The sequence below is a fragment of the Sorghum bicolor genome, chromosome 5 (assembly GCF_000003195.3).
Source record: "Sorghum bicolor cultivar BTx623 chromosome 5, Sorghum_bicolor_NCBIv3, whole genome shotgun sequence".
Lineage (NCBI taxonomy): Eukaryota > Viridiplantae > Streptophyta > Magnoliopsida > Poales > Poaceae > Sorghum > Sorghum bicolor.
In genome coordinates this window covers 64,523,787-64,545,649 of record NC_012874.2, presented here as the reverse complement: position 1 = coordinate 64,545,649, position 21,863 = coordinate 64,523,787, and the positions used below count along the sequence as shown (strand labels likewise).

The 21,863-nt window shown below is 44.7% G+C and overlaps 2 protein-coding genes across 6 annotated transcripts; one reads left to right on the top strand and one right to left on the bottom strand.

Moving 5' to 3' along the window:
- Positions 982-12,715, top strand: LOC8062673 (probable disease resistance protein At1g59620). Of its 5 annotated transcripts, none has more exons than XM_021461259.1 (6): positions 983-1,176; positions 1,378-1,458; positions 1,592-2,623; positions 3,835-4,593; positions 10,221-12,215; positions 12,336-12,683. In XM_021461259.1, exons 3-5 carry the CDS (start codon positions 1,607-1,609, stop codon positions 12,198-12,200), a joined length of 3,756 nt encoding a protein of 1,251 aa, XP_021316934.1. In that variant the 5' UTR covers positions 983-1,176; positions 1,378-1,458; positions 1,592-1,606; the 3' UTR covers positions 12,201-12,215; positions 12,336-12,683. The 5 variants fall into 5 exon arrangements, with proteins under 5 accessions (XP_021316933.1, XP_021316934.1, XP_002451020.2 ...); XM_021461260.1 differs by having other exon boundaries at positions 984-1,130; XM_021461258.1 differs by having other exon boundaries at positions 982-1,176; positions 1,378-2,623; positions 12,342-12,715.
- LOC8062672 (ETO1-like protein 1) lies at positions 15,982-21,609 on the bottom strand. The gene is made up of 5 exons (XM_002449717.2): positions 20,508-21,609; positions 18,604-20,322; positions 18,007-18,298; positions 16,986-17,295; positions 15,982-16,592 (listed from the first exon to the last, which is right to left on the bottom strand). The coding sequence occupies exons 1-5, from the start codon at positions 20,636-20,638 to the stop codon at positions 16,372-16,374; spliced, it is 2,673 nt and encodes an 890-aa protein (XP_002449762.1). The 5' UTR covers positions 20,639-21,609; the 3' UTR covers positions 15,982-16,371.

The window sequence follows — 21,863 nt, the reverse complement described above, 5'->3', positions numbered from 1 at the left end:
TAGGAGGTGGGTTGGAGTTGATTTTTTTTAATAAAGTTCCTAGATTTAGAATAGGGACTTGTTTAGGAGGTGGGTTGGAGTTGCTTAAGGAAACTCACTACACCAGAACTCAAAAGCATCGACTAGCTAGAGTCACTAAAAGCCACTTTAACAGCTGCATTAGGGACAGATAATCGATCGTTAAAGAGTTTTACCGATGAACACTTGTGGTCACAAGGCACAGGCTTAGATGTTAGACCAAAGGTCACAATTCTTTTTGATTTGTTGAAATTTTGAGTTCTTCAAAGTATAATCTCTACAAGTAAATAGTTATCAATAAATATAGTTATCAATAAATATTTAATAATTAAATATATCAATTAATCAATCATAATCTATATAATATCTATAATGAAACTATAAAAAAATTAAAGTATTAAATAATTTACAACAACAAATATATTAGGTTTAATCTAAATTAGAAAATATTTAAATTAATTTAACCTTTATGTAGCATTAATAATATTAAAAAGTATTTTATATATACTAGTCAATAGTTTTAATGCGCCATTAATATAAAAATTAAATAATCACAGAGAAATTTTTTAAATAGATTCATGTACATCTTGTTCCTCGCGGATACAAATAATCGCTGTACGTTTTATATTTTTGTCGAATATAGATCTCGAATCACATAGAGAAAAACACTAAAAAAAACAAATTTGATACATCTATTTAGCATCTATAATAAAAAAAAAAGCTACAAAAATAGACATTTATATTACAAATTATAACGGATAAAGACGTCCGATAATTTGGACACCCAATTTTATTTTCCATCCCTAATTTGAGTGTGTGCGCCTGGGCAAGCTTTGGCGACAGCAACGCAATAATGCGACACACGCGCTGGGCCCCTTCGTCTATGGACCTTATTCGTGCTGTCGTGGACAGGCTGCGCGCCACTCCTCTAAGCAACCCGACGACTTGAGCCTTGACCTCCCCAGTAGGCATCCAGCAGCGACTGGACCAGAGAACCACAACCACCGAGTATTGAGCTGCCGGCGACGGCGGACCGGTGTCAGGCGAGGCGAGCCAGGCCGCGTGGTGGCTCGTCGGCGAGCGGCTGCTGCAAAGCTGCGCATCCGCCGTAGGTGAGGCTTCAAGCTAAACTTGCCGGCGGCTCTTCGCCTGCCGAAGGTATACTACTTTACACATTTCTGTCAGTTTCTCGCAGATAGTTCGTTTCGAGCGTCTAGAAATTTGGGATGCAGTAGACGGTGAAGTTTTAATAATTTTTTTGTCAACTGGTGCTATGACTGCCGAGTCAGCACTCAGCAGATACGGTCGAATGGTTGGATTTTTTATTGTTGCTAATCACAACATACTCCTATTTTGCAGCACATTTGCCTTCGTCGTCCAAGTTCATACATACGAAGGTTGCTGCCAGAGTGCCAGTAGCCTGGAATTTGACGCATTCCTGTCAGTTTCCTCTCTTTCACCTTAAATTACTCGATGCCTTATTTAAACTGGGGACAGTTTGTGTTGCTTCTTGTGTGGTATTATAAACTTGCCATCAGCCGTGTGAGCACAACCTCTGCCACATATGTTTCAGGGATACAACAGAGCAATGGAGGCGACGGCCCTGAGCGTGGGCAAGTCCGTGCTGAATGGAGCGCTTGGCTACGCAAAATCTGCATTTGCCGAGGAGGTGGCCTTGCAGCTCGGTATCCAGAAAGACCACACTTTCGTCGCGGATGAGCTTGAGATGATGAGATCTTTCATGATGGAGGCACACGAGGAGCGAGACAACAACAAGGTGGTCAAGACCTGGGTGAAACAGGTTCGTGACACTGCCTACGACGTCGAGGACAGCCTCCAGGATTTTGCTGTTCGTCTCAAGAGGCCATCCTGCTGGCGGTTCCCTCGCACGCTGCTCGAGCGGCGCCGTATAGCCAAGCAGATGAAGGAGCTCAGAGCCAAGGTTGAGGATGTGAGCCAGAGGAATGTGCGGTACCATCTCATCAAGGGATCCAGCTCCAAGGGTGCCACCACCTCCGCTGACCAATCTGGCCTTACTGCTGCAGCCATATTTGGCATTGATGATGCAAGGCGTGCCGCAAAGCAGGACAATCAGAGAGTGGATCTAGTGCAACTAATCAACAAGGAGGATGAGGACCTTCAAGTGATATCTGTATGGGGGACAAGTGGTGATATGGGCCTAACAACGATAATCAGGGAGGCTTATGACAACCAAGATGTGCAAATCAGATTCCGGTCCCGAGCATGGGTAAGAGTGATGCATCCTTTCAGTCCAAAAGACTTTGTCCAGAGCTTGGTGAATCAGCTTCATGCAACCCAAGGTGTTGAAGCTCTGTTGGAAAAAGAGAAGACAGAACAAGATCTAGCTATGGAATTCAATGGATATGTGAATGGTAGTAGGTTTCTGATCGTGCTTAATAACCTTTCCACCATTGAAGAGTGGGACCAGATTAAGAAATGCTTCCCAAACAACAAGAAAGGAAGCCGGATCATAGTGTCAAGCACACAAGTTGAAGTTGCAAGCTTATGCGCAGGACAAGAAAGCCAAGCCTCAGAGCTAAAGCAACTGTCTGTTGAGCAGACACTTTACGCATTCTACGATAAGGTAATATATATATATATATATATATATATATATATATATATATATATATATATATATATATATATATATATATATATATATATATATATATATATATAAAATCATTGTTCCAACATATACCACTTGACATTATTATAATTAAAATATGTCTTTAGATATTTTTTTTAATTCAATTATGTTGGGTAATTGAAGTGCGTGGGAGTAAGAGCAACTCTAAGAGCATCTCCAAAAGTACCCAATAATAATTCCCAACCCATAATTTTTGGAACAATGAAAAAAATCATCTCCAACAACTCTCTAATTGACCTCCCAATCTTTTGGAACTTGGTAGACCCCTTCTCCTTTGCATGTAAAGATAGTCGGACTCTAGGTCACATGTATCTTCTCCTAAATGCCTGTGTTCTTGGGCCAATCTAAAGGTGGAAATGCGGGAAAGAATAAAGAGTAAAAAAGGTTTCATGATACAAATGTACAAAAAACAAAGAATATATAAAGGTGGTTAGGATAATTTAGATATAGTATAAGATTCGTGATATAAATTTTTTCTATATTTTAGGAGTGAACCATTGGAAACTGTTGGAGATGATCTTATTGATTCCTCCTAATACTTTTTTGCGTGTAGGAGAACACCATAGATAGTTTTGGGATAAAATTCTTGGGAACTCTTGGACATGCTCTAAGAGACTTATATTCTTCCTAATGGTTAGGAATAGATATTTTGATGAAAAATTATCCTCCAATAGCTTCTTTAATTGGTTATCTAAATATAGCCATTTTCTATTCTAGATTTCTGGCTAGCGAAAGATATAAAATGAGAATGACCTGTAAGATGGTAACTATAAGTAATCGAGCACAAGTCTTCTTTGCACAAGAAACTCCTATTTTACACATAATTTTGATATGGAGTATTTGATTTCATAGAGATTATAGTAAGATGCTTTGATCTAGCAAATGTATCCTCTCATCATTTGGATTAAATTTAATGTACTTATCACATTTCTTTAAATTTTATATAATACGTATCTTATTGAGAATTCTAATATAAGTCATGAAATTGGGATCCCAAGCTAAAGTTTGGAGTAGGGTACAAACCAATGAAATGAATAAAAATTAATGTATTATATGCCTTCATGACTTAAAACAAGACTAAACATTTTTCATGAAAATTTAAGGCTAAAAGTTGTTCCTAAATATTTCTCTCTTTTATTTAGGGTTCCCCAAATGGAGAGGATTCAGTGAAGCGAGTGTCTATCTTGGATGTGGCAACCACAAGTATAGACGATCAAATAGCACCTCATGGTGAGATTACAGATGATCAATATATGGATGCTGATGAGAAGAAGGTGGCTAGAAAGAGTCTTAGTCGTACCAGGACGTGTTTGGGTGCTTTGGAGGAATTGCAACTTATCGGACGAAATAGAGAAATATCTGAAATTATAGACTTAGTTTCAAATAATGATAATAGCCAACAGGTTCAAGTGATCTCTGTGTGGGGAATGGGTGGCCTTGGGAAAACCACCCTAGTTGGTGGTGTTTATCAAAGCCCAAAGTTGAGTGACAAGTTTGAGAAGTACGTTTTCATCACAATTATGCGTCCTTTCAGTCTTGAAGAGCTCCTTAGGAGCTTGGCCAGACAACTACATGAAGGATCTTCTAAGAAGCAAGAATTATTAGAAAATAGAATCAACAATAAGAAATCATTTGCATCAATGGAAGTCGACAAGTTGACTGAGGAGTTGAAAAGACTATTAGAGAAGAAAAGTTCTTTGATTGTTCTAGATGACTTCTTTGAGACCTCTGAATGGGACTTGATAAAACCAAGGTTATTACCTCTATTGGAAAAGACAAGCCGAATCATTATCACTACAAGGGAAGAGAATATTGCCAACCACTGCTCAGGAAAACATGGAGTTGTGTGCAACCTTCAAGTTCTTCAGCAAGATGATGCACTTTGCCTCCTGAGTGAAAAGGTAACATAAATGTCCTCCACTTTTCTTGGTATGAAATAACATTAATTTTGGCAGAATCCTTTTTTGTCATTAAGAGATTGATTGCACCATTAAACTTTGAACCCAGAAGTTTTTTACGGTTCAACTATCAAAATTGTTCACAACTGGCCATCTAACCATTTGGTGATTGTCGCTTAGTGAACCACATGTGTCAGCTGGGCCCACATGTCATATTTCATGTTCCCTCTTCTTTCTCTTCCCCACAACATCATCTTAAACTGCAGTCCACTCCCCCACTCCCAACTGTTCTCTCCTATAATTTCCATTGCATCGCTGGTTTGACACGGCCACAATGCCCACTAGAGTGCTAGCTACATGCTTGGACATGGTGCACACCATCACCATCACCCACCATGGACCTGGCACCAATTATGGAGGCCACTACAGCTAGTGTGCACTCATGCTACCTTGCACTACTCTCCCACACGGTGGCCAAACACTAATGCTAGGTGTGCCACGATTGGGCATATAGGCCAAATTTGGCGCGGCCAAGCTCAAAAGAGGGGTGGAGGATGATGTCCAAGGTGTTTGTAAGCTCACCGCAGGCTTAGATTCGATGCTCAAGTAGCAAAAGGCACCGCCCATGGAAAATCCAAGTGGTAGTGTGGTGCGCCGCTGGGGATGGGAATAGCTTGTGAGGGCAACCCTTCTCCAGCAATGCCTAGGCTCAAATAAGTAGTTGGGGAGGGCCTGGCCTTCTACTTGAGCTCATCATGGAGTAGCTCGGGAGGGACGTGGCCTTGCACTTAAGCGCATCGTGGGGGTATGGGGGATGAAATAGTGCTAGAGACACAACGGTGAGGTCACGCGATGGCACTCAATGCACATGGCGTGCACTCACGGAGAGGGAGCGAGGTTGGCCATGGTGGCACTAATTAGATGCACACTCAGTGATGTGCACTTTGCGGGTAACTCCGACTGGTGGCCTAGGGGCAGGCCGCTCCTCCCCTCGGTGTGCGTGGGGATGATCTCAGCAGTGATGAACATGGGAACAAACCAAAGGAGGAAGATCTAGGCCCGAGGTGCCATCGGGCAATGGCAACATAGGTGTTTGAGCAGGGGCACCGAGTCAATGGGCTCGACGAGCCTTGTCGATTGGTTCAGCAGGCCCTGTCAACGGGCTCTCCCTGTTATTTTCAATATATTAACATAGGCATGGCAGACACCCATCTCTATTAGCCATTTTTTGCAGTCTCCCTGCCTCATCTATTAGACTAGTCTTTTAGGTTGAGTCAGGTATGTTTCTTTGATTTGTTAGTGGACCTAGCCTAGAGGGGCATTGACTCGTGGGCATATATAGGTGAGAAATGGGTGAGATCTATTGTGCACTGTAAGAACTGATGTCAGAGCCCATGGTTGAAAGGCTTGAAAAATCTTTTTTTACCAAAGTCAGTAGGAAAAACCCCAACCTATTTTTTATGTTTTTTATTTCAGACCTGTTTAAATTATCTCCCACATGGTGGGTTCTCTAACCTCATGGTGGGGAGGGAGGCTGTTAACATATTAGAGATCACATGGATTGGGTGTGACATGATGCATTTGGACTTGGGTTGTATGTGACATGGAACATTGGACTTGGGGCCTTGATAACATCTTCTAGAGGTTACATAAGAACTGTGTGATTCAAAGAGTTGAATCCGATGTGTGATTGGGGGCATTATTAAGGAAATTAATGGTGAGAGAGTACAACATACAAGTGCGGGAAAACCATAACAAATCTGACTAGTTTCTTTTTGTGTTGAGTTAGGACCGATGCATTGATTTGTTGGGGGATATTATGGACCTAGGCCTGAGGGGGCACCTACTAAAGCTGGGTCAAATTGGTTGTACACTCTAATAAAATTGAAAATGTGAGTGACTGGCGCTAAGAGAGATTGTGCATGGAGAGGAGAGAGATGCCACATGCACAATTTTGATAGTTGGATGGCCAAAGGAGTTTCATGACCAAAATCAAAACTCATAGTTCAATTTAGACTTATTCATTAATTTTTTCATATATACAAATAAACTATACATGTAACAGTCATGACCGGGGCAGTCACCGACGGTGTAGGCAGGGGCAGTGGCATGGAGAGCAGGGATGGCGACTAGGGCAGAGAGGGGGGTGCAAGAGAGAGAGGAGAGATAGGGAAAGAGCTTTCGCTCGTCTATTACTTGATTGATCTCATTATATATCCCTAAGTATTTATAGTCCTTAGGGGACTTGTCTTGCAAGATAACTAGAAGATCCTAATCAAACACAGATTCTTCCTTCTATCTAACAAACTCTCAACTTTCTACCTTCACAAACTCTTTCTAAAACCAAATACGACTAGATATGGTAACCATAAATAGAAATGATGGAGATGACGGCGGCGGTGGGCATGGTGCCCCTTCTGCTCTTGGGCATGTGTCCCTCCTAGGGCAGCCTAGCTATGGCGGTTGTGGTGCCCCCTACTTAGGCCCTAGTTGGCTCATTTTCTCTGCCAACGAGTACGGCCTATGTTGGGAGTATGACAGTACTCTCCCCTTCCCTGCTCGGTGTGTCCTTGTGCTGACATGCGACCCATTCATGGATGCCTTCTGGTGGCGGATCTCTTCATGGTGGAATGGCCTCCATGTAGCACATCATGTGGCCCACTAAGGGGATTAGTGAGAATAATGTTCTCACATGTCTGTAGTGGTGCAAACTCGAGCAGTACTAGAGGTCGCCGATGTAGCCAAAGAGGTAGTAGAAGATGTTGTCTAGAGATCCCATCCGTGTGCCTGCCCTTGCTGCAACAAGAAGAGGACATGGTACCAAGGCCTAGAGCTAAAGCAAAGCATCACTCATGGAGGGGTGATGAAACCACGGATGTGATTGTTGATGTTAGTACTAGTGGAGCGATGTACTTGGCGCCAAACTATCATTGTCGAGCGTGTTGGTGGTGATGTCATGAGGCCCAACATGGAGCCAAAGCAAAGGCCCCAAGTCGAGTTTTCCTGGTCACATGCAGTGGTCGATGGAGCCTGGAAGAAGCCTGATGTTGACGTTGTCAATGCGCATGAATATAAGGCCGAATGCATCGAGGAAGATCACCATCATTGCCACTATAGGATGTTGTAGTAACCAGGGATGACCCAAGAGAATATGGGAGGGTACCCCAGTTAACCGTCCTTGTGTCAGTGACTCTTGCACTCCTAGTGCCACTAGCAATGTCAAAGGCTGTAGGTAGGTAGAACCACCCATTGAAGAAGATGAGACCTTTGTCTAAAGGCCAATATTTCAAAGCCTGACCCTGCATGATGGCTATGGCGATTGTATAGAGCTCACGCTGCTCTCTGATAGCCTAGTATAGGTGCGTGAAGATGATGTCATTGGGGCCTTTGATGTGGTCGAGGGCATTTGGGAGTCAAGCTCTTTGTGACCTATTCATCACATTATGAGGAGGTTGTAGTGGTGAAGTCCAATCTTCATGTACCATTGGTTGGGTGCCGGGAGTGCAAGCGCCATTATTGGCGCCTAATGATGAAGGGATGCGTGGAAGGTGTGTGGATTCCCATTGTGAAATTAGAGCATCTCCATGCTCGTGTAGTCCCAGGTAATACGCCTGAGGCAAGCTAGCCAAGGCATGCTAAGAGTAACATCGACATTGTTCCCGATGATGAGGAGGAAGGTGTCGATGTCAAAGGAGTTGTTGCTGATGTATAGTGGTACTTGGAAGGATGCTCCATGACATGGCACCTCATTGCCACTACCAACGAGTATGGTTGTGTTGATGCGCTGCTCCTAGAGACCAATGGAGTGGGTGATGTTGATGTTGATGATGTTGTGTGTCGCACCCAAATCCACTAAGACCAGGACGCCTGCGCCATTCATCATCCACTTGATGTACATGAGGGAGGCACCTTGGACTCCTATGTGGAGCCTGTCGATCATCATCATGAGGTTGTCGTCACCTCCTCTAGGTCATAGTCATTAACGATGGTGATGTCAAACAACAACTTGCACTTGTGGCCACGTGAGAACAGCTCATCATAGTTGAAGCAGAGGCCGATGCTATGTCATAATGCCATCTCTTCAACGGTCAGATGCTTGAAGGGGCGGGGGGTTGGTGCCATGCACCCATCATAGTTGTCGTTGGTGTGGTCGTTGTTGTCATGGTTGTAGTCGCCTTCGATGGAGGAAGGCGCCCTAGCTTAAAAGCGAGTGCCACTATGATGGCTCATATGCCCATGATGGAGACATGGCTGCCTTCATGTCCTACGGGTTGATCAGCTCGACATCTATCTTTAGTGGTTCCAGGGGGTCATGGCGTAGATGTTGACCTCCTAGCATTCGTTGAGGTTTCTAGCCCAAGCCACATGCGCTAGGAAGTGCTCTATGTAGTCGTCGATGGTGCACGTCTTCCTCAGGGAGGTGAGTTCGCCCAGAGGGTTACGCCCGGTTGGAGGTCCAAAGCGCTCATTGACGCACAGAGTGAACTATGCCCAATTTATCACATCGTTGTACTGCAAGTCTCATGTACCACTGTTGTGTGGCACTAGTTAGTTGTTAAGAAGCATACCATGTTTTTTCGCTCTCTATGGTCTGTTGACCCTTGAAGAACTGCTCGCACGGTTGAGCCATGGCAGGAGGTCCTCCTTGCCATCGTATGTCACGAAGGACAGCTTGTGGGGGCAGATCTCTAGTGCTAAGAACACGGTTGGTGCTACTCTGCCTAGATGGATCTCTGGTTTGGGCTCCTCCTTGCAGAAGAGCTTGGCCTCCAGCTTGACGATGAGTAGCTTCTTCTCACTTTCGAGTTCGTCAACCACGTCCTTGGCCAAGCGTCTCATCTCGATGGTGTTGAGGTGGTTGTTGATGTCGGCGATCTATGAGTGGGCGGTGTCAATCTTGGCGATGACGTTCTTGGAGAAATTAGCGAAGAGCTTTTGGATCTCAACTAGTTCAGCCATAGCAGCGGTGTGGGGATCAATCTAGTCTCCTGGTACCAGGTGTAACAGTCGTGACTTATGCGGTCACCGGCGGCGTAGGCAGAGAGAGGAGAGAGATAGGGAAAGATTTTCGCTCGTGTATTACTGATCTTGTTACATAACTCTAAGTATTTATAGTCCCTAGAGGACTTGACTTGCAAGCAAACTAGGAGATCCTTTTCGAACATGGATTCTCCTTTCCTCTAACAAACTCTTAACTTTCTATCTTAATAAACTCTTTCTAAAACCAATTGCGGATAGATATGCTAACCACAAATAGCAAAGATGGAGACAACGGCCACAGCGGGCATGGCGCCCCCTCCCCTCTTTGGGCGCGCGGCCCTCCAAGGGCAGCCCAGCTGCAGCTGCGGTGGCGCCCCCTAGTTGGGCCCTGGTTGGCCCATTTTCTCTGCCAACGAGTACGGCCCGTGTTGGGTGTGTGTGACAATACAAGATTCATATATTATTTAATCTGTTTTCTCAACAAGCTCCCAAAAATAACCTGAACTTTATGCATTTTAGACGTGACTTTCTTTTTGTATGTAACAGCGAACCTTAATTTCATTCTAAATCTTAATAGTAAAAAAACATATCTGCTTAGTAATTTTGTACTTTTTATAAGCACTATAAACCTTAAATTGTACCAATATCAGGTATTTGATGACGCTACATATTTGGATGAGCAAAATAATCCCGAGTTGGTTAAAGAAGCAAAACAAATCCTAAAAAAGTGTGGTGGACTTCCTCTTGCAATAGTTGTCATAGGTGGCTTCTTGGCAAACCGTCCAAAGAATGCAGAAGAATGGCGGCAGTTGAATGAGAATATCAACGCAGAGTTAGAGATGAATCCAAAGCTTGGAATGATAAGAACTGTCCTTGAAAAGAGCTATGATGGTTTACCCTACCATCTTAAGTCTTGTTTTTTATATCTGTCCATTTTTCTTGAAGACATGAACATTAGCAGAAGGCGTCTGGTGCGTCGGTGGGCAGCAGAAGGTTACTCAGCTGAGACTCATGGGAAGTCAGCCATTGAAATAGCTGATGACTACTTCGTGCAACTCAAGAACAGAAGCATGATTTTACCATCTCAGCAATCATTTTACAGCAGGAAAACAATTGACTCTTGCAAAGTACATGATCTCATCCGTGACATTGCCATCTCAAAGTCAAGGGAGGAGAACCTAGTCTTCACACTGGAGGAAGGCTGCAGCATGAATATCCATGGCCCAATACGCCATCTTGCTATAAGTAGCAACTGGAATGGAGATAAGAGTGAATTCGAGGGCATAGTGGACGTGTCCCGAATACGATCGCTATCTCTGTTTGGGGAGTGGAAGCCATTTTTTATTTCCGACAAGATGAGGTTTCTACGAGTGCTTGACTTGGAAGGGACTAGTGATCTACAATACCATCACCTTGATCAGATTTGGAAGCTTATTCACCTAAAGTACCTTTCTCTACGAGGATGCTTGGGTATTGATCTACTGTCCGATTCATTGGGCAACCTAAGGCAACTCCAAACACTAGACATCAGAGGTACATATGTAAAGGCTCTGCCAAAAACCATCATCAAACTACAGAACCTACAGTACATCCATGCTGGAAGAAAATCAGATTACCCACAGGGCGAAATTGATAGTTTAATGGAGAGGTGTCTTGGCGGGGCGTTTGATTGTGCGACATGTTGCTTACCTCATCTTTTGAACATTGATGGCCCCAGCTGTAAGGCCCTTACCAGGCGAGATGCATGCACTTTCGCTTGCTGCGTGCAATTCCCTTTAAACGTGACGGGAGCAGATAAAAGAGGTGTTATGGTGCCAAGGGGGATCAGAAAACTTAAAGACATGCACACACTAAGGGAAGTGAATGTCTGGAGAGGAAAGAACGTTCTACAAGACATTGGAAGGCTCACAGGGTTGCGCAAGTTGGGAGTGAATGGCATCAACAAGAAGAATGGCCGTGTGTTTTGCTCGGCCATTTCCAAACTCAGCAGACTAGAATCGCTGTCGGCGAGTTCAGCAGGTTTTTGTGGTTGCTTGGATGAGATATCCTCACCTCCAAAAAACCTGCAGAGCCTCAAGCTGTATGGCAATCTGGAAAAGTTGCCGGTATGGATCATGGAGCTCCAGCATCTGGTGAAGTTGAAACTAGCAGGCCCTAAGCTATTGGAGCACGATGCTGCTATGGAATTCCTTGGCAAACTACCGAGCCTGGAAATTCTAGTTGTGTCAGGGTCATCGTTTCAGTGTGAAGAACTTGATTTCAAATCTCCACAGGGCGGAATAGCATTTGGAATCCTCAGGGTGCTTACGCTTTCAGTGTCAGGAATCAAATCAGTCAAATTTGACGAAGGAGCAATGCCCAAACTGGAGCGGCTGCAGGTCACAGGGGTAACAAACAATGAAATTGTTTTTTCTGGGCTAGGATTTCTCCCAAGCATCAACGAGGTTCAGGTTGGAGTTTACTTTCCTTTGGATTGGGACAGGATAAGGGCCGCTCGGGATCATGAGACTCAGTACAAGATACTTGAGGAAGAAGGCCAGGAAGCAAGGCGCAAGAAAGGTGAGCTCAAGAAGAAAATCCAGGAACAGCTAGCTCAGAATACAAACCAACCCATTGTGACGGTGGGCTGAGTACGTCTGGAACAGGTATGTACGTTTGCCATTTTTGGCGACTTTTAGATCCACAAGAAGTTATCGAAGTTCTTTACGGCAATTAGGAAATGTTTTATGATGTCAGCTTATATTATATATCTGTGTCTTTCGTAGCCACAGGCTGATTCGATGATCCGTACAAGGCTGAAGACGATCAGAGCGGGCTGCCTGGGAGCAACAGCCAGGTGGGTCCAAATCCAATATGGTACCTACGTGGGTGCGTACCGTACCAGTGCATGTGCCGCCATTCCCTGATATATATCATATATGTGCTATGCGCATGCATGTTGTTCATTTCTGTTTTCCAAAGGATTGGTGGTGTACGTGTCTGTGCCTGCGCATGTTGTAAACAAGTACTGTATTTGAATACAGCCTCTTCTACCTATTTCTTCTTGGTTTCTGTATTATAAATTGAAGATGCTTTTACGAGACAAGAATCCATTTATGTGGCCCATTCAAATATACTCAAGTGGCCAAAGTTTATTTCCTTTTAATTTATGCCGAAATACACATGCAAATTGTCGTGGTTTGCATTTTTTGCGTGGTGAGAAAAATATACTGCTTGATTTTAGAGATAACATTAGCTAGCAATTTAAGGGCATGTTTGGATTCTCATGCCTAATCTTTAGTTGACTAAAGTTGAGGACTAAAACTTTAAACCACTTTACCTCACTTGTGTGGTCTAAATTTTTGTGAGATGGTTAACTTTAGACATCACTTTATATCTCATGTTTGGAGCCTCAAGAGCTAAAGTGGTCTAATGTTTAGCTACTAAACTTTAGACCATGAGATTCAAAGAGGACCTAAGTAGAACCAAATTAGGAGATGAATCATGAATCATGCTAGCGAGCCACGACCAAAGTCCCCAAGCTAGGCCTTGTTTAGTTCCAAAATATTTTGCAAAATATGAATAGTACCAATTTCGTTTGTATTTGACAAATATTGTTCAATTATGGACTAACTAGGCTCAAAAGATTCGTCTCGTCAATTCCGACCAAACTGTGTAATTAGTTTTTATTTTCGTCTATATTTAATACTTTATGCATACGTCTAAAGATTCGATGTGACGGAGAATCTGAAAAATTTTGTAAAATTTTTTGGAAACTAAACAAGGCCTAGTGCATTGGTGGTCACTCAAAAGAAAAACCTAGTAGTGGTGGGCCTAATATTTCAGTTGCTAAGGAATGGAGGCTTTGGGCCCAAGCCCAGAATAGTTCTAGTTGGTACTCACAAAAGAACGTAGGATGTGTGTGCATCGGCCTCCAATGCTCTTCACCTTGAAACAAATAAGTGTAAACTGTTGAAATAAAACTTACACTAAACAAGATTTTAACTTAGCCTAAATATGATCACTATTTAATCTTATGTGGAATAGATCTTAGATACTAACCGCTCTATGGACGCATCTGTGTCACTAGAGATGTGATGGAGATGACGTAGATGAAGTAGGTATACTGATCTTCACCAATTGAGAGTTAGAACACTCTCCGATGAAGAGCTTGGTGTAGATTTGCAGCAAGAGTACGGGATGTGGGAGACGGCCTTCCTAAACCCTCCAGCGCCTTAATGACCGGTTATATGATTTGTTTGATTTGGGTGGAGCCGTCACGGGCATCTCCTCTTATTTCTATATGTGCTATGGGCCGAGCCTGTTCGCTTGGCTGAAAAATCATAACGGTTATTCGCTGATTTATTATAAGAGAAAACACTACTAAATATCTGCCAGATTCGGCAGATAAGCTAAAGCGAACATGTCATAAAGGTTGCCACCAATCATTGTAGATCTTATTTAGTTGGAAATAAATATGAGTCCAGAAATTTAATTAATAATTAATTTCATAATTAATCTCAGGATTAAGTGTCACATTTCAACATAAGCATATACTTTTGCAAACTTTATGGTTGAAAATTAAAATAGTACTATTGAAGAGGGGTGCGGGTGAGACTGAGAGAGATAAGAGGCAGCGTGCGCCAGCGGCGTGGGAGGCAGCAGAGAAACTAAAGGCCTTGTTTAGTTCGAAAATTTTTTGTTTTTGTCTACCGTAGCATTTCGTTTTTATTTGACAAACATTGTCCAATCACGGAGTAACTAGGCTCAAAAGATTCATCTCACAAATTACAGGTAAACTGTGCAGTTAGTTTTTATTTTCGTTTATATTTAATACTCCATGTATGCGACCAAAGATTCGATGTGATGGAGAATCTTGAAAATTTTTGCAAACTAAACAAGGCCTAAGAAAGACATAAAAAGAGAGGGACCTACAACGGAAGAGATGGGGAGGAAGGTAGCAGTTGTGGATCTGCAACCTCTTGTCGCCACCAGCATATGTTTAGAACCATTCGTAAAAATTATTTTCACCACTGGCTCATACTATGACCATTAGTGAAAATATTACCAATCGCGAACCGTTAGTGAAAATGATTTTTATCACCGGTTATACTACAAAAAGTTGATGATATATATTATAACAAGCGGTTTTCAGAATTATTAGTGAAAATATTGTTGTGAAAATGTGTTCCATGGGAGATGTCCAGCCAAGTTAGTTCACGACGTACTCTGTTCAATTAAAAACAGGATGGTACGTTTCATCTCCGTCTTTTGCTAATTAATTAAAGTTTCATCTCCAAACTTGTTTTTGTGCTCAAGAAGCCGATACTACGAACAACTTATCATCACCTTAGTTGTTCTTATCCTTACTTCGTTCGTTCTCATTCCATGCTCATCCGATATGCACCGCCGTCAGCCGTGAAACATTCAACGTATTCACATCGTTTTCTCTTCATGTACCTCTCACAGCACAGGGAAGCTTGCAGCCGAAACTTGACGTTTTCGACATTTGGCGACTGACAGTTGGGCACAAAGAAAGCCAATTTTCTTGACGTTTTGGACATTTGGCGACCGGCAGTTGGGCACAAAAGAAAGCCAGCGAAAGACCTCGAACTTTTGTCATTTGTGTGCCTGGATGGTTACACCAATCACCTAATTGACGCACCTTAGCTTCTTTCCCATTTTCAATTTGTGTAGGAGATCTTGGTGATAGGACACGCATGGGATCGTATTTGTTGAGATTGTTGTTAGGCAAACCAACGAAATATGTGAACGATGCGACGAAAAAATAAAGGCACGCGCAAAGCTAGGGGAGGACAGTGCGTGTTTAGAGAAGAATTTTGAGAACATCAGCTCGAGGCAGATCTCCTGCTTGTAAGTGGTAAATGAGGGTAGCAAAGGATGATGCTGAAAGTTGCTTTTCAATCTATCAATCATTGAACAGTGTTTTTCTCTCACAACAAATCAGCGAACAATACTTTTAGTCATAGTTTTTCAGCTAAGCTCCTCTTGTTACTTCATACTCCATTGCGTCGTCATCAGTGACTGCATGCTAATCCCTGATGCATCAGTCAATTCAGAGTAGCCAAACGTCAGAGACAAGCACACCACCAAGTGCTGCTCATCATGGGCAAAAGGAATCCTACGATTTCTCTCTTTCCCCCATCACTAGGGAGACGTTCCGATTCATGGACCATTCAGCCTCAGAAAGTGATGCCCTGGCTCCCTGCCCTGTCCCCAGTCCTCACCCATTGACCATTCATTTTCAGAAGCTGTTGTCAGCCATTGCTCTCCTTCAGTCTTCACCCCCAATCAGTGCAATAATGACTTCATTCTAAATTCCTAATCCTGACTGATGGGTACTAGCATTAAACAAACAACCCTCCAGATAAATCAACAACCAAAAGCATAAACCTGCACATGTGCAATCAATTAGTGATCGGCAAGTTGCCTGCAAGCCTGACAGTTTTGCGCCGACAAAAGCTTCCATTCATCCTTTTCCCCATTTCATTTACATACACGTGGTACAGTCAAAACTTCTTGATTCTGACATAATGGCCCGCTGGGCCACATGGTGGGTACAATTAGGAGGCTTAATCACAATCGACAACAATAATTTACTAAGGGGAGGCTATAGCAAACAACACATCTAATTACCGGACACAAGGAATGGGGGTGTTTGGTTTTCAAGGGGAGGAGGGAGGGATCTAAACTGGCTTTCTACTATCCTTACATTGATCTGCTGTGTATGGTACAAAACATACACTGGTATGGCTATGAGGGTTCCTGTCCTGTCCTGTATGTACACCATGGGGCGCTCGCTCAGGGTTCCTGGCTGTTCACCCGGTGGTGAAGCTCCAGCATCTCCTGGTGGTTGGGGTCCACCGAAAGGGCCGCGCGGCAGTCCCGGAGGGCGCTCGAGATGTCGCCAATGTGCTCGTGGAAGGCCGCGCGCAGGTGGAGCAGGTTCAGGTCCGCCTTGAAGGCGATAGCCTTGGTCAGCTCCGCGATGGCCTCTTTCTCCTTGTGGTTGTCCATCAGCACTGAGCACCAGAATCAAATTAGGAAAGAGTCCGCGTCAGCAAATGAGGTGACAGAACAATGAACAGATGAGCTAATTCATGGACTGAAGGAAATATATTATGGTTGTTACACCTACTGACCAAGTCGAACATAGACAATGGCAGACTACATTGACTTCTCACCAGCTCATGTTAGGAACCAGGGTAGTTGGTTCGTTAAAGTAGCACAAACCACTTGGAGTTGGGCAGATGAGCTACGTCTATTAACAATTATAAACTACTGTGTCGAGAATTTTATATCCTAAGTTTCAATCTGCCTTGAATCTGGTGGCCTATGATCACATCACGTCCCAGCTTTGTCATACTAAAATTATAAGAAACTGCATATGCCATGCAGCAGGAAGCAGCGCTTACCAGCAGCACGGTATCTGTAGGGATAGACTCGCAGAGGGTCCAGTTTGGTGACCATCTGCAAGTCCGTTTTTGTTAGCTCCCGGTCGCAGTACTCGGATCTCTTCTCATATGCTGATGCATTGTTCCTGGCCTTCTCTATCAGCTTGGTCATTTCATCGTATGCACCAGCTCTGTTGTTCCGAAGGAAATGAACCCTTGCAAGGCCTTGATGCGCTCTGGTGTGGCCAATCTTTAGGGCGTTAATGTAGCATTCAGCTGCCAGGTCTAGCTTTCCACAATCCACATAAACACTTCCGAGGTTGTTTAGAGCCTACAAGATGTTAGATAATTATCAGTAAGTTGCAGTTATGCACATCTCAAACTAGAATGACAAAAAGACATAAACAGGGCAGTTTCTCAAGTTCATGTATTTTAAAAAATAAAAAATAAAAATTTTCATTAGCCATTGAAAGGAGTGCTTCATTTATCTGTAGGGTTAAAGTTAAAACTTCCAGTAATAGTAATGATATCAAATGCTCGCTAACAGGCCAACTATTTGGTACAAAATAAAATTAAACTTAGTGTGTACCCAAGAATCCAGTTGATCAGTTGCATGTTAGGAGAAACAGGACAACCATTTTTAAGAGTGAAACTGACATTCCCATACTTAATGCAACAATGTCAATGAATAAATAGGACATCTTAACTTCCTAACAAAATCTAGCAACACCTGGCAGCTGAACAAATGCATAGGTGAAGAATGAAAGCAATACCCCCAAAAAAAAGCAACTACTCAACAAATGTAGCAATTAAATTTTCACTTGATATTTTCCAAGGAGAATGATGAAAGTCTAGGAAAATAAATAAATAAATAAATAGTGGCAACTGGCAACTATATTCCTGTTTTTGGTACAAGATGTCTTAAATCCCAACATTATGCAACATGTCAAGGCAGAAAAAGGACAACGGCACCTGATCATTCATGGTCCATTTAGCTAAGTGAAATTCAGGAAATAATGTGGAGGGAAAAAAGAGCCCTTACCTGACCCTTCCGAAGTCTATCTGAGGGACACCGCAATGCATCTTCTAGAAGTGATACAACTGTTGCTGAGGTCGAAGGATCAAGACTTGAATCGGCCAAAGCATAAGCTTTCAGAAAAAATGCCTCAAATGACCTTTGTATTGCAATTGATGCTTCTGCTTTCTGCAGTCCTTCCTCACAGTGGCCAGTATCATACAATATCCATCCTTCATAGACAAGCCTTTCATGATCACTTGAAGCATGCTCACGAGCAAGCTGCAAACTCCTCATTGCCGCCTCAGGACAGTTTAATCTGGTAACATAAAATGAAACCATATCAATCCTAAAACCCCAAATAGCGATATCATAAATAAAAAAACATGCAGTAAGTTAGCACTTAGCACAGAAGACATGTGAAAACATGCTGACAAGACAAACATGTGAGAACATTCCAGCTTTCAGACACATGATACTAGTTGGTGTAAGACATGCCAAGACGCCAAGTTGCCAAACCATGTGCAATAGCATGAGCATCTACTGTGACCATTATTGTGTTACTCTATAATACTGGATTAGGCAAACTATTCTTCTAAGAATAACATAAATTAATTTATTTACCTGAGAAGAAGCAAAGATTGCCTAAAGTACAAAACTCCTTTGGCATTATCTGACTCCAGCATTTGATATATAACAGAGAGGGACCCTATATCATCCACAGATGACCAGCGATCATAAAGTTGCATCCAACAGTCAGCAGCTGTCCACTGCTCTACATTCTCTAGCACTAGCATTCGCAGCTGCTTGGCAGCAACCCGGCCACCAATCATACGATAATCTGGGGCAAGAGTGAGGATTGCCTGCACGTCACATAAGGCAGCCCTATAATCCTCAAGAGCAAGGTAGCAACAGAACCTCAGTTCTAAGCACTCCAGCACCAGCTTGAATCCAAGGATCCGGTTGATCTCCATCAATGCAGCTTCAACACTTTGCCTTTTCATCAAAGATGCAGCTCGAAACATATAGGGATATGTAAGAGTAGGGTCCAACTCTGTAGCCTTGTTAAGATTTTCTAACTTGTTATCACCTTCCAAATATAGTGCTCTCTCTTGATACATCCAACCAAGAGGCCACCGAGATGACATAACAGAGTCTAGAAACTTGAGAGCAAAATGCTTATTACCCCTCAGAGCGGCCAATCTAGCCAAACCCACTAACGAATAGAGATGGCCGGCAGAAAAGGCAGCATTGAACAGGCGCTCAGATTCAGGGTAATCTTTCCTTAGAAATCTGGTGCATGCCAGCTGATGTAAGGCTAGTTGTTTCTGCCTAGAATCTGATGCTGACTCTACCAGCTTTTCCAAGAAACTTACAGTGACATCCGATGTCGGGTTGGTACTCATGGAGACTTCACTAAGAAGGCAATATAGGGAGAAAGATGCATTGCCAACCATTGTCAATCTCTGTGCCTTATTTGCAGAGGAGAATATCCTAACCACTTGTTCATCATTCAAGCACTCTGGAAGCTCATTCAAGAGCACTTGCAAGCACGAAGCAGCAAGGATGGAACAGCCCAGCTCAAGAGCACACTCCATGAAGTCTATAGCATCTTGCCTTGAAGAGACGAAAGAAGCAAGCTTTCGCTCACAGGCATCCTTGAGGCCCTTGCAGCAAAACTTATTGGCAAAATCAAGCATCTCCAAGATAGCATCAGCGGACAAGTATGGTAGTCTTCCTGATAGACTGAATTTACTGATTGCCCTCATGCCAATTGGGGAGATGCCATTTCTAGACATGTCAATGACCTCCAGATACGATTCCCTAAATCCACCGTTAAGCATTGCATAAAGCGGAGTTGACAAAGCCGCGAGCTTCCTCCGATCACATGCAATCATGTCATCTCTTATCCGGAAATGAACCACCGCAGAACCCTGAAACTCATCAGACTCATCATCATCATCATCATAGCTCATCACATGTGACCCAGTGGAGACCTGCGACACGAAATCCAGCAGCCTGAACTCCTGCGAGCACTTGCCACACGAGCTAAGCAGGTCGGCAATGGCCTCCTCCCCTTTCTTCTCATACTTGAGCCACGCCCCAAAGATGAGCTTCTCGTGGATGGTGCTCGCCTTCTCCCACGCGGACTGGAGGCTCCTCCGCGACAGCTTGGCCTCACCAAGGCCGCGGAAGACCTGGAACTGGAGCAGGTACAGGCAGGACTTCTCGTCAGGAGAGCAGGACTCCAGCTCCTCGTGTATCTGTGCCAGTATGTCGACATAGTCGGCCGGCTTGAAGTGCGGAAGCACCGCCGGCTCCGGCATCTTCATCAAGGAATCTCTGCAGCACAGACAAAAGAGGATGAACATCTCAATCAGCCAATTCTTCTTCACAGCCAAATCGACATCAGAACCCAAGACAAGATCGAGTCTTGAGCGACACAATTGAGGCATAAAAGAGCACAATCTTGTGAAATCAACCCGGAAATCAGGTACGGCAGAGCAAACGACGGGCGGGGGGCTTACATGGAGGAGCTGGCGGCGGCATGGCCGGAGAACTTGGAGAGCTTCCCCCTCTCGAGGGGCAGCCATGAGTGGGGCGCGGAGTGGAGCTTGGTCTCCTTGCAGGCCGACTCGGAGAAGAAGAGCTTCCTCATGGCACATACCACGGCGAAGTGGCGAACCAAATCAGAACCCCACCTCCACTTGTTCCCCTCGACGAATCCACTCAAATCCTCGCCATCCAGGGGCCCAAATCACCCCCGAATTGGCAAGAAACGCCGCGAATCAAACTCCCCCCCGCGGCGGGGACCGGCGGCGAGATTCGGAGCCCAAGAAGGCAAGAATTCCGGAGGGGCGCGCCACGGGAAGGCGGCGGATTTGGACCTCAGAGCCCCAGTCGAGCTCCAACCACCGACCGCTAGGAGGACGGGGGGAAGGAAGGCACCAATCTGGAGCTAGAGAGGGAGAGGGGAGTGGGAGAGCGGGGGCGGATAGAGAGAGGTGGAGAGAGAAGAAAACCCAAAGGCGCCGGCTTTAATGGCACGACACGGCCCAGCCCAGCGGGGCGCGAGCAAGAAGCCAAGCGGGGAAGCAGTAGTAACCACTCCGCCACCACCCGAGCGCGCGAGCTCGCTCTCCTCTCCCACCCTCAACCACACCTCCTCACCTCGCAACCAAATCCAACCCAACCCGACCCGGCGTCAAGAAAAGGGGAGCGAGCGAATCCACCAGCACCGGGGAGATCGGAGCGGGTGCGAAAGCCCCCCCGGCCCCAGGATTTGCTCGCTCCGCTCTGCTCTGGCTGCTGCGCGGCGGGAGGAGGGTGACGGACGGTTGGAGGAGGGGACAGGGGAGGGGAGGGGAGGAAGAGGAGTAGGCGTGCGTGCGTGCGTGCGTGCGCTGTGCGGTGGTGTGCGCAGGCGGTCCGGCGCGCGCGTCGGGGTCCCGCGATTCGGCTGCTGCTGCGGGTGCTGCGGTGCTTTGGAACGGAATTCCTGGGAATCCAAAGCCCCGACGAACGCTTTTTGTGGTGCCGCCGGGCAGCCGCTGCTCTGTCTGTCTGTGATCCCCCACCCCACCAGGGTCTCTCGCTTTTGTGAGGAAAGATGGGAAACAAAGACGCCGCCCTTTTATCGATCTACTACCAACTCCCCCCCGCTTCCTTCGCTGTCGCGAACAAGACGACGACGCGCATCAGAGCTCCAGTGTTAACGAAGGATCAAGGGCGGCATCCGCCGGATAAGCAGAGCACGCGGCTAATCGCGTCGGAATCCCGTGTCGTGTGGTCGTAGCGTAGCCTTGGGCTTGGGCTTGGGGCCCCTCTGCCGCTGCCGACTGCCGAGTGCCGAGTGCTGGTGTGGTGCCGCAAACCTCCTGGTG